At 34.8% G+C, this 12,666-nt stretch overlaps 1 protein-coding gene across 13 annotated transcripts in view; it reads left to right on the forward strand.

Moving 5' to 3' along the window:
* nrm (neuromusculin) overlaps positions 1–12,666 on the forward strand; it is a 1,033,009-nt gene that overhangs the window by 940,083 nt on the left and 80,260 nt on the right. For 12 of the 13 annotated variants that reach the window (XM_074171837.1, XM_074171836.1, XM_074171841.1 and 9 more), the window contains one exon: positions 8,826–8,855. The exons of the other annotated variant lie outside the window; for it this stretch is intronic. In XM_074171837.1, coding sequence (XP_074027938.1) covers positions 8,826–8,855 — 30 coding nt within the window. The remainder of the gene's footprint in view (positions 1–8,825; positions 8,856–12,666) is intronic. 13 annotated transcript variants of the gene reach the window in all.

Raw genomic sequence — 12,666 nt, forward strand, 5'->3', positions numbered from 1 at the left:
AAATTTAACGATACATAAAGTGGACAGAAGATCACCTAGTGAAGAATCATATTTTTTTGTTTATCTTCATTTCTGTTTCGTTCTTTAGTGATTTGGTGAAGGAATTTTGACTGATTTCTTGTGTTAATACATCCAACTGATACTACAAAAAGTTTGTTCAATTGATGATCTATTTATTTTGTTAGACCATTCTCGAAAATGGTCTAACAAATCGAAACCGGTCGTAACGAATAATAAACGCAGTGGAAATTAGATGAAAACCATTTTCTTTATCGTATATTCACTACAAAACGTACCTATATAATAAGTTTGATGTAGTTACATATATCTGCTATCGAAACACAAATTTGAATTTCAATTAATAGTTCTGTAAATATTCACAAAGAAAGTTCAAGGCAACCTCAACTGTTCAATAATGAAAATATTCCAGTGAGAATAAGATGGAATAGAAAAATTTTCAATATATTTCATTAAAATAAATAACAGAGAAAACGTTAAAACTTCGATTCACTGTTCTTTTGATTATACTCATGAACTTTCAAAACTAATGCTATAGACAAAGTAACATTTATTATGCTTTTTCAAATCATTTTCCTGCACAGGTACATTCATCCATTGATGATCATATTTTGAAATCTTTCAGCACCTAGCTGCTTCATCATAAACTTTCTTGATGGAACTAGAAGTGACGTAATTATATGATGAGAATGATTAATAACAAAGGGGATTGATCGTGAACTACTGGATTAGTAAAAAACTTGTAATTGTAGTAATTAATCACTATTAAAGTTTGTAAGGGATGAAATAGTAGCGCAAAGTCAATTTATGACATGATGATAAACTAACTGGATATGAAATGACACCCTCAGACATTCATAAATGTAAATTTTCACCAATGGTGTTCATTATCATACCAGTTATTACAGTTAGTTTTCGATTACCTGAAAGTGAATTACTATTTGAATATTTGGAGTATTTTCAATCCCCAGGAATCCACAAAAAAAGCCCAACTCATATCATTACTGATATAACTTCGTTATAGCATTAATAATAAAGTGTTGGAATTGTGTAAGATTATTTATGTGCCTACGAATTATCTACGAACTTATGATATCTTCATTAGGAATTTCGAGCCATTTCTGAGGGTTGCAACCTGAAGTTTCGCTGCTTTGTAGCAGAAAGCATTGAAATACCACTACCTTGGATATAACACTCCTTCGAAATGACGGCCTTTCCCATAACATCAGAGCTTCTCAGATATGCAACTCCTGATCCTATTAACAAACCTAGGAGGCTAAGCGGTACAGCCAACAGGAGGAGGCGATGAGTTGCTTTTGACCATTGACTTTAATAATCCGATAACTTCAAAATGGTCCAATAAATTGAAATGTCTCCATTATGCTATCATGGGTGATGGGCAACTGCATCTCATCTTATACTGACAGAACAAAAGAATTAATCAGTCTGAGATGAGTAATGTTACAATTAACATGTTTTGTAATTTTTTTTGTAACAAGATGGAGTAGTAGAGAGCCAAAAACTTTCTCTTCCAAAAAATAATGTCCCTTTTATAACATGGCGCAGTTGTTTGGTAAATTATAATTACCAAAGAAAACTCAAAGTGGCGAAATATATCTAAGCCCAACGCGAATGTAAAAAATGCTTGTGGAATGGACTGGAATGGAAATTTAGCAGAAAACTTTATATTTTTCAAACAACAGTTCAAAATTCATTTGGTAGCATCTCGATCAAAATAATACGATGCTGAATATACAGGATTTATGCTTCTGGATACTATTGGAGATATATCAACAAACTATTATGATTTCCAATGGTCCAATGGTTCGAATAAAACTACAAATGGAACAATGATATGTATTTCATCACCAAAAAAATTGAAGTTATTTATTTTCTCAAGGAATACAAATTCAAGAGGATTGAGTTCATCAGGTAGATTCAGCACTATTAACAGATAGTTCAATTAATAATTGTTTTGATAATTGCCAGTATTAGCTATTTGTTTGAAAAACCGATTGATTAATGAGCTTTACTTGACTTTTTTTTTGACAGTCTCACTTCGTTTCACGGCAAAACTATCAGATGAACAGCTTTAAGTAATTACTGAAGGTACAAAATGTAGAAAACTTTTTCTATGGCCTCGTATAAATGGACTCTTATCAAATAAGTGGTATGCTATGAATAATACGCAAGAGTATTTTATCTCATATCAACCAGAACAGTAGAATAAAGTAGTATTTTATCTCATATCAACCAGAACAGTAGAATAAAGCTAGGTAGTAGTGTTTCAATAATCAAGTTCCTATCATAACAATGGTCATCGGCAATATATAATAAGATCGTCTACTGATTCGATTTCAGATCTGCACATTCCAACCTGGATTGCTACAGGCTATCTGAAGCATAGCATACCCGGAGAGTGCAGTGAGTACTTTATGGGAGGTAACTCCCTCAAGTGTGTCACAGGGGACATACTTTCCAGGCCAAATAGGATCTCACTAGATACAGCAACCTCACAAAAATTATTATTCATTATTTATACAGCACCTACTCGATGTCGCTGCCTGTTGATCTGAAAGATCACTCACCAAATAAAGCAATCGGTTTCATTGAGAAGTTGGACTTATTTGGTTGGATTTGAGAAGGAGTGAACCACAATGAATCATCGTTGGTTACAATGGAGAATCAAAAGTGAGTGAGACTATACTCACTTTTGACCTAAACTGCCTACCAGTGTATGTTAGAGAATAACTCAAATTGAGTATGAACTCATGACACCATCATTTATGTTACTTCCCATAAAAGGTCAATGATTAGTTCAATCGAAAAAAGGGTACGTTTTGCTGAAACAGCCCTCAAATTTTATAACAACCCTAGAACTGACAAAAGTGAGTTTGGGCAGTTTCCATTTTTTTTTCGATAATGATTTTTTTTATACATTCAATTCGTATTACATGTCATTATTAGATAATGATAATAGCAAAAAGATATAAATTCATCAGGAGAACTTATTATTTCATAATGTGTCAAAAGAATGTTGATTGTGTTTGGGGTGTTTTTGGCTTACTCATGCTCAAATTCACAAAGTTGTTTCAGAGGATCTCTGAAGCATTTGAATGTATAGTAACAGCAAAAAATATTTGCCTTCTCAATCAGAGTAAACTCACAGGAAGAATCCTACGACGCAAAATAATACAAAACATCAATTCGAAAGATAAAGAGTAGAAGATATACAATAGAATAGAGTATAGATATAAAATAGACATCTTGTAAGATTAGTAAATCGAAAATAATTCTTTTCCAATAGATGTTGAGAGTGTATATTTATTTTTCTCGTCGATGTCATCTTGAGAAATCCGAATATCAGTAGTGATTTTCATTCGTGAATGAAAAAGAAAGTTTTGATGAAATTGAACAAAAACACTGTTTCGCAGCAAGAATGTTGTCCATTCAAAAAACTGATGAATAGCAAGGAAACAAAAGTGAGAGTGAATTAATTCACTTTTCATCCATTCCACGCCAACTTCACTAATCCGAGATGAAGATTAACGTATCTTTCGAAAGAATCTCTTCAGAAATGACATACGACGCTGGTGTACAAAATTAAGAATGGTATCTCGAAGGCTCTTGTACTCATATCTTTTAATTTGGGACGGGATTTATCTCGGATGAATCCAGATATTTTCAACACTTTCCCATTTCTTTCAACGCCCCAGTTAAGATTGATGCGGTACATTTATAGGTCCCTTGGCCTCCGCGTACATCATAACTAGGGTGTTTTGTGGCCTCAGACTTTTTCTCAAAATGAGGATCTTCATTCTTTCAGATAGATGACAGAACGCATTCGTTTGGTTGAATAAATAATTGAACGCTGGAAAAGTTAGATTAGATATCAGCAGAAGATGATTATTTCAATTTTGTATGAGATAATTGACAAAAATATTATAGTTGTGATGATGTTATTCAAAAGATTCTGATGATGTTTTTTCAGTATATTCGAAATAGTTGGCCAAACAAAAAATGAAATGGAAGTGAATTAGATAATTATCTTTATGGCAGAACAAATATCGTATTGATCCATATTTATGGACAGTTTGTCACTTCTTTTTGTTTTCAAAAATTATTCATCTGCATATGAGACAAACTTTTTATGACATTTCTTTGAATATAATCACTCTTTCATTGTAATATTCCCAAGTCAGTCTCGCTCCTCTACAAATTTCTAATATTTCTATGTGGAAAGCATTAGTTCAATAAGAATTCTTGGATAAGAATTAACGAAGTTACTAATTTCCCCAGTGGTACATCGGGTAGAAACAGCTTTTTATTTGGTGTTATATTATTGCTCCGTTATTTATTTCACCCCCACTGAATGAGTCCCTTCCTAGGTCAAAGTGCCACTCTATCGCAATAGAAATCCCAGGTCGCCAATGCGATTTGCCACTCTATAGCGAGAGGAAACTGTACTATGTCAGGTCGCCAATGAGATTTGAAAATCATACATTATTTGTTAATACACCGTACCACCGATGGAGGGCACAACTCTCCCATCACCGGACACCGCGTTGAACTTTATTTCAAATAATCTCGAAAGCAGGAGTGTTAGGAATCACACGTTAAAAGGTAAGACCTCGTTAGTCCTTAGCTCGCACAAGTTTCTCAACTTCTGAGAGTTGTCGTTCGTATGGGGGCAACTGATTTTTAAACAGATTTAAACAACTTCTACCAAGGCAGTGGAGTATAGTCTCAGTTCCAGTTTCAGTTTCAATACAACCTTCACAGCCCAGCTCGGAGAGATGTGTGCCCCTCCTGAGGTACTCGACTCTCCCGACGAACTCGACGCGGCAGTTGAACGTTTCGAGTTTTTCGTGAATGATGCGTTTCGAGCGACCAACTCCAGGAAAGAGTGTCCGCTAAAGAGCTATAATGAGTTTTCCCCTCGTATCAAAGACTTGATACGAGAGAGAAATTGGTTAAGAAGGCTCTATCAACGAACCCTTTCCCAGGGAACAAAATTGCGGCACATAGGATGGCCAACCAAGTCGAGCGGGCCATCGTTGATCACCGAAACGAAAGGTAGGAAGAGCTCTTGGAATCCTTCGAACCTCCTTCGAACCCCCAGTTGACACTTCCCCAGAAGATGGAAACATGCGATCGTCGTCATGATCCCAAAACAGGGTCAGAACCCCCTGTTCCCACAGAACTACCGCCCGATCAGTCTACTCTCGTCGGCGGCTAAGCTGGCTGAAAAAGTTGTTCTCCAAAGACTCAACGAAGAAGTTGAGGACCGAAATGTTCTCCCTAATGAACAATTGGGCTTCAGGAGAGAACACTCCACTGAGTTACAGGCTCTAGGGCTGGTCGAAAACACCATCAAAGAGCTTAATGACAACAAAAAAGTACATATTGTGCTATTAGATATTTCGAAGGCCTTCGACCGTGTTTGGCACGAAGGCCTTCTGCACAAATTGAACGCGTTCGAGCTGCCTCGGGCCTGATCTGGTGGATTGGGTCTTTCCTGGAAGGCAGAACTTTTCAGGTTAGAGTAGAGGGCTCTCTGATAACAGAGAGATCCTCGCTGGAGTGCCACAGTGGGCTGTGCTCTCTCCGACGCTGTACTCTCTTCACACCAGTGACCTCCCAAGGCACGAGCGTGTGAAGATATCCTCGTACGCCGACGACACGGCTCTCCTCTCATCTTCCTTAGGTCGGGAGTTCGGCGTCGTCTACATGTAACGTGCATTGGACGACCTCGAGCGCTGGTACCTAGATTGGAAGATCCGAGTGAACCCGGACAAAACTCAGGCGATAACTTCATGTACGTTAAATCTAGGATCGAGGGTCGGATTGCAAGTCTGTACCCTCTGATTGATAGAAAATAAAAAATGAGCCTGAAAAACAAAATCACCATCTACAGCACGATGTTCAAGCCTGTCATCATGTATGCTTCAGGCGTCTGGGGATAAGCGGTGATATATAATATCTCCATTCTGGAGGTATTGTAAAATAAACCAATGAGGATGATTGTGAATGCTCCTTGGTTCGTGCGGAATGAAGCCATCCGCAGAGATTTGCAGCTGCCTTCCATTCGGCAATCCATTCGGTTGAGGAATCGGCGAGTTTTCGAAGGTGCGGAAACTTACGAAAATCCGTTAGTTAGAGAAGCTATATACTATGCTGTAGACGACCCCTCCCGATATAGAAGGCCCCGAGACTCTGTCGAATGAGGACGAACGGACAAATCGCTTTTTCATCCATCCCACCCCAGCCAGGTAGGGGTATCCCGTGAAGGGCGGTACTGATGTCTGAGGACTTCATACCGCCATCCCCTCAGTCATGAACACATTTGTCCTTCTTCGACAAAAGCCAGCCGAAAAAGTAAGGGAGCTGGTTCCATCCTGATTGAACTCAAGACGACGTGCAGAGTTTCAATACAGTTCCAGCTCCGTTCGAGGTCGAGTTCCAGTACAAAAAAACAGCAGGTACCCAGGATTGGAACCCAGGATGGCAATTAAAGCCTGCCGTACTGGCCACAATCAATTTAGTCGATACCATAGTGACCCCTGGTGTTTTACTTTCTTCACTGACGCTGCCCGGAGCACGCCACGCCGAAAGCTGGTGCCCGAGGCAACCCGTGACCTGAACACGGCGTGAAAATGACACGTAACGCGTAAAGAGCGGTACAGTATTTTTCAAAAGAAACCATATATTTTTTCTATGTTTCATTAATTAATCCATGTTCAACAATCATACGAAACGATATGTCCAAGTTTTGGTGAAAAAATGAAATTTTGGACACTATTCAGTGTATTTATAATAATAAATGGCACTTTAGAATTTATTTTTATTCATAATTACTAGTTATTTTTCACTATCTATTTCAAATTTGAATTGAAATACTAAACATCAGTTTTGAAGTCGAAATTGTAATCAATGAATGGTATCAGATTGGGTGTTTATTTTGAAATATGAATTCAATATTTGATCTAAGGTTCCAAATACTGAGTGTACTGACTAATTTACTTGAATATAACTTGTATGTATGTATGTACTTGCATATGAATTTAATTTTTTTTTACATTAATCATGAAATAGAAATACACAAATGACGAATTTTAAATATTTCTATTTCTTAATAATTCTCACCCTGAGGAGCTTTGACCTGAATCATTAAATTCGGAGGCATATGTCTTTTTTGAGGATCCTAATATATACCCTTTTCAGTGTTTAATCAAATGATCATATTGTGGTGATTTAAAAGCTATCTACAGATAAATTAATCCATATCACAAAAAAAACTAGATGTATAGAATTCCTTATGTATTTAATACGCTGACTCATATTGAAAACTAAATTTTTTTTTCATATAAAAATAAAATTAAAGAATGGATAATAGGGACTTCACGAATTTTTTTCCATGATATAATGAATTTCAATAAATCATGTTATACAGGTCATCAACTACATTTCTGAATAATTTTATTTAATTCATATATTGTTATCAAGCACATATTTTGAATTTATGTATTTATATGTTATTTTCTTTTTTTCACACATGTTCGTATACTTCGTATATGAATATATGTGTGATTGTATTTATAATGATTTATCTGTTCTCATGACTTACCTTGGCACAAGTTTCACCTGCCTTCTCAAGGTTATCAGTTCATTTAGAAGTTTGTTTATTATTTCCAGTGTATATATTATAAAATGTCATTAATAAACTCATATTATTATTGTATAAAATCAAACACATCAGTTATCTTGAGCATTTCATGTGCATTATAATTGCCCACTACACAATACAATTGGAATGAATATCTCAGGAGGTGTCAGTGCGATTTGCGATATGCGTGATGAAGAAATTTTGCAATTACATTGGTTTTGTTTCATATTTCGAAGGCAGAGTTCGCCTGTTTGTTTTATATTGTCTTCAGGTAGACAGGTGCTCACCTACTTCGAAATTGAAATCGATACTTGTGAACATACTTTTGCTCGATTGAATTTTATCAAAGTTCGTCATTTTCAGTTACCAGCTTCTGCGATTCTATGAAAAATGTAGCTATATATGATTTACTGCAGACGACTTCTCGATTAATTGATGAACACACGCTATAATGAATATATAATTGCCGTACATTGACAGCAAAATGAGTTCACACTTCTCTGTTTTTCTACTCAAGAACTTATTTCTCTAAAACCAGCTGTTCAAACCAGGTATTTTCGTAAAATCAACATTGATAGACAGTGCAATTCGAACTTTCTTCATCATCAAAATGTACAGATTCGAAACAGCAATAGTAAAAATGACAGTTGAACCGTTTAGATCGAGTTTTTTTAGAAATTCTTCCTAAAAGAAAATTTCAAATCGTTACATTCAACATGAAACAAGTATCACCATTTAAAGTCAAGATTCACAAAATAATCTGAATTGATACGTTGATGAAATGAATAAAAACACCTTCGTCTAATCTCCTCAGTTAATTTTATTTATACGACCGGTTTCGGGTTTAACCCCATCATCAAGTTTTATACTTGATGATAGAGTTAAACCCAAAACCCCTCGTATAAATAATATTAACTAGTGGAAATTAGACGAAAGTCTTTTTATTTATTTCATTAAAGTGATCATGAATTACCACAAAATAAACATGTCAACAATCACACATATTTCTACGTTGAATATAGAATCATTCATCACTGTCACTTTTTGTATTCATGTGGTACTTCGCTTCAAGTGCCAAGGTCAAAATGATCTTCATACTCTCACCATCAATGTCTCACAAATTTCTTTTCTTACTTTACAGTTCCCCATAACTACGAAACATAGAGCGGAGGTAAGAAGTAACGACCTTTGGAGTTGCTTTTATGTGTTTATGTGCATGTTTGCATGATATTATGCATGCTTCTTTCATTTCAGCGTGGATTTGTGTCGGCTGCTATTCAAACAAAACATAACGCCACAGCTCTTCGACGCATTTATAACCCCTAAATTACACAAGACATATCCAGTAACCTCAACGTCCATTAAATAGATCCGTATGAATGGTGTTCAAAAGAGAAACTATTCCAACCCCGAGTCGATGTTTTAGACTTAAGGGCGCTCTGCGCCACTGCATGCTAGTGTAGACGGATCTCCTTGAAATGGTATATGCGTAGTTAAACATTCAAATTGGCACATACTGAATTAGACAAATTTAGAACGAAAACGTTTACTGTTCTACCAGTAAAAATTAACACAAATATGCTTCCGTTTCAAATCCTGAAATTTAAAGTTCGACGCTGAATGTTTTGACTTCATGTTTTCTTTTCCCGTTTCGTTGTTCTGGAAATAATTTCAATAATTTTTCTTGTTCATTCGATCAAAATATGTGAAATTCCATAACTTATGAAATCTATGACCTACGGTCTCAAAATTTCATCGAATTATTATACACCCGAGTTGTCTGCTTAGCAAAATGTCCCAAATTATGGATTTGTACACCATCAATCGTACACAGTCAATATATTTCTGGTATTTGACAGAAAACTTGATAATTGGCAACGAACCAAAGCTACATCGGATATCAAAAACGGTTTTCATTACTCATTAAAAATTTGATTGAAATTTTCATTTTTCAGAATGTTCTCCGATGATTTTATTTCTTCGAACTATTCATAGATTGACAAAAATATTTCATCGATCAATTTCAATAACCAACCTTATCGGCAGATAATTACATACCTTCCAGAATTTTTTTTGTGCGATTATAAAAATTATAATTAATAATAAAAATTTGAACATCCTTCCACTCATTTTTGAGTTGTATAGGTTGAATTTGAACCTTAGCGTATAATCAATCTTATGATAACACTTTTTCCACACTAGAACGAAAATATTATCTCTATTGTCGAAATTCCATGGAAGTATAATCCACTTTTCCGAATAGAATATTTACTGCCAACAGTAACAGTCACTCCATCTTTATTTTTCAACGCTTTAATCTCTTCTTCAACTGTGCTCTTCCTGCTGTGGAAGTGTCTAGTGTACTTTTTCATCATTCATGTTACTCATGAGATGTTTTTATTCACTTTTTTTTTGTATTTGACCCTCCACAATGTGAAAAATATAAAAATTGTAATGGGAAACTTTCATCGGGTGTAAGAAGATCAAATTTTATAGTTCACCCCGATAAGTTACTGCATGAACTCAAAGTATTTTTCATAAAGTAAAATGTTCTGTTCATTAGTAACTTGTCGTATTTGATAATTTTGCCTATCAAAAAAAAGAGGTAAGAAGTTATACAGAATTATATTTACCTTAACAAATGACTTCCGTCCAATATTTGAATTCTGTAATTAAGGAAAAAATTCAAATTACCTTCCTTATGGCTTTTTTGAAAACGAAATGGTTTTCTTGATAGTATTGATAGTGAAATAGTCTTTTCTTGATAGATGTTGAAGATAGAAATATAAAGGTCATCTGAGTTCATAACAACATTAGATTCACTTAGATGATTCCTATTTCTCTGCTTGGTGAGGAAAAGCTGATTCTGAAAATGCATGGGTCATTTTTCATCAACTTCATCTCATTTGATAGTCAAGATTCATAAATTCAACAAATTACGAACTATTTCAACTTTTTCATCAGAAGTTCTTACTACGCATCAAATTCTCAGAGCAAATTCCAATTCACCTTTTAATACGCTTCAAATTATCTTTCAGTTCCGATCTATTTATTCTTCAGATTGTGAAATTATATCTGACATAGTTTACTATTGTTTGAAGGCATCAAGGATCACCTAATATACTGAAAGGGTGTAATTAGAAATAGCCATAGTGAAGAAAAATGCGTATGAAATTATGAAGATCTTGGTCTTCATTTGGAGTCGAATATCAAAAAAGTAATTATGAAAAATAAACTAACGAATGTAATGATATAATTAGGATTCCATATCATTTCTCGAAAATTTCCTTCTATCCAATAATAAATGGCTACTCAATTAAAAAAAAATCAGTCATTATTGGGTAGAAGGAAATCCACAAAAACGGCTTTTTTTGTCCTAATTATATCATAGCATTTGTCAGTTAGTTTTCAATAATTACCTCTTCGATATTCGACTCCTTTTGAACGCCAAGACCTTTATAATATATATTTTCTTCAACTATGTCATTCTCAATAATAACATACCCATCATTATGAGTAGTAATTAATTAACTTGACGTAAATTTTTGTGAATTTCAAAATGCTGTTAACGACTCAGACACGGTGAGTATGTTCCATGTGAATGCTCAGTGTATTTCAAACAAAATAAAAGTATTCATTGCTTATTTGAAAGAATGCAACTTTGACATAGTAGGTATCTCTGAGCATTGGCAGAGAGAAGCAACTATCAATAATATCAGTCTAGATGGTTATATTCTCGCGAACCATTTCTGTAGAAAAATAAGAGAATATGGAGGTAGTGCACTATTTATAAAAATACTTTTGATTTCCACCCCTTAAACTTACAGCTGTATAATAGTGAACTAAATGCCGAATTTTGTGGCATAGAATTGGAACCAAATAAAATAATTATCTATGCTGATGATATCACCTTAATCTACAGTGGAAATAATATCAACAAACTAACAGAAATATCGGAAGACATTGAAAATAAAGCTAATACTTGGTTTTTAACAAATAATTTGAAATTAAATACCAATAAGACACAACGTCTTCAATTCTCCACTGTAGGCCCCTCAAATGATAGTGTGATATTGCTTGGCATAACACTTGACAATACCTTATCTTGGCATCAACATACAAACCAGCTTAGGAGCAAGTTATCCAGCACTATTTATGTTCTACGACAGCTTCAAAATATTACCAACTTCGATATATTAAAAATTACTTATTATTCGCTTTTTCATTCTCATATTGGTTATGGGATTGTTCTTTGGGGAAACACATCTGATTCTCTCAATTATCTTTAGGTTACAAAAACGCGCCATTCGAATATTGGCAAATGTAGGTTTTCGGGAACCGTGTCAGCCAATTTTCAAAAAACTAGCTATCATGCCTGTACCAACGTTATTCATTTTTCATGTTTTGCTAGAAATCCACAGAATTGCGAGTACCTTACCTAAACGTTCTAATATTCATCAGTACCGTACAAGAAACGCTGAAAAGATCTGTACAAATCGATATCGCCTAGCTAAATCACAAAAAAATTCTTTGGATTACAACTTATATAACTGTTTACCAGTCAAGCTGAAAGATCTCAGAATCAATAAATTCAAACAATCCATTAAACAACTATTATTGTAGGGCTGCTTTTACTCTGTCTCTGATTACCTGGGGTATTTTAAAAATCGCTCCTAAGTTTCAACATACAAGCAAAATACTCGTCTGACTACGTGAATATGCTATATCATGTTGTTCTTTCATGTTTTTGATGTTAATCTTTATGTTGCTCCACTTTTTATCTTAAATTATATTTTATACTCATCCGATCTGAAATTACTTCTGCTGTGGGTAAGCATAATCTTCATCCCTTTGAAATCCATCTGGAACATGAAGTAAATGAAGATGATCCAGATCGACTTCAGTTTCGTGAAACAAATACACTTTTAATTTCGACACAACCCAACTTCCCCTATCAGGTATGTTTCAGTGATGAAGCAAAC

The sequence above is a fragment of the Leptinotarsa decemlineata genome, unplaced genomic scaffold (assembly GCF_025532065.1).
Source record: "Leptinotarsa decemlineata unplaced genomic scaffold, Ldec_3_MD MMD2_tig00000035_RagTag_RagTag, whole genome shotgun sequence".
NCBI lineage: Eukaryota > Metazoa > Arthropoda > Insecta > Coleoptera > Chrysomelidae > Leptinotarsa > Leptinotarsa decemlineata.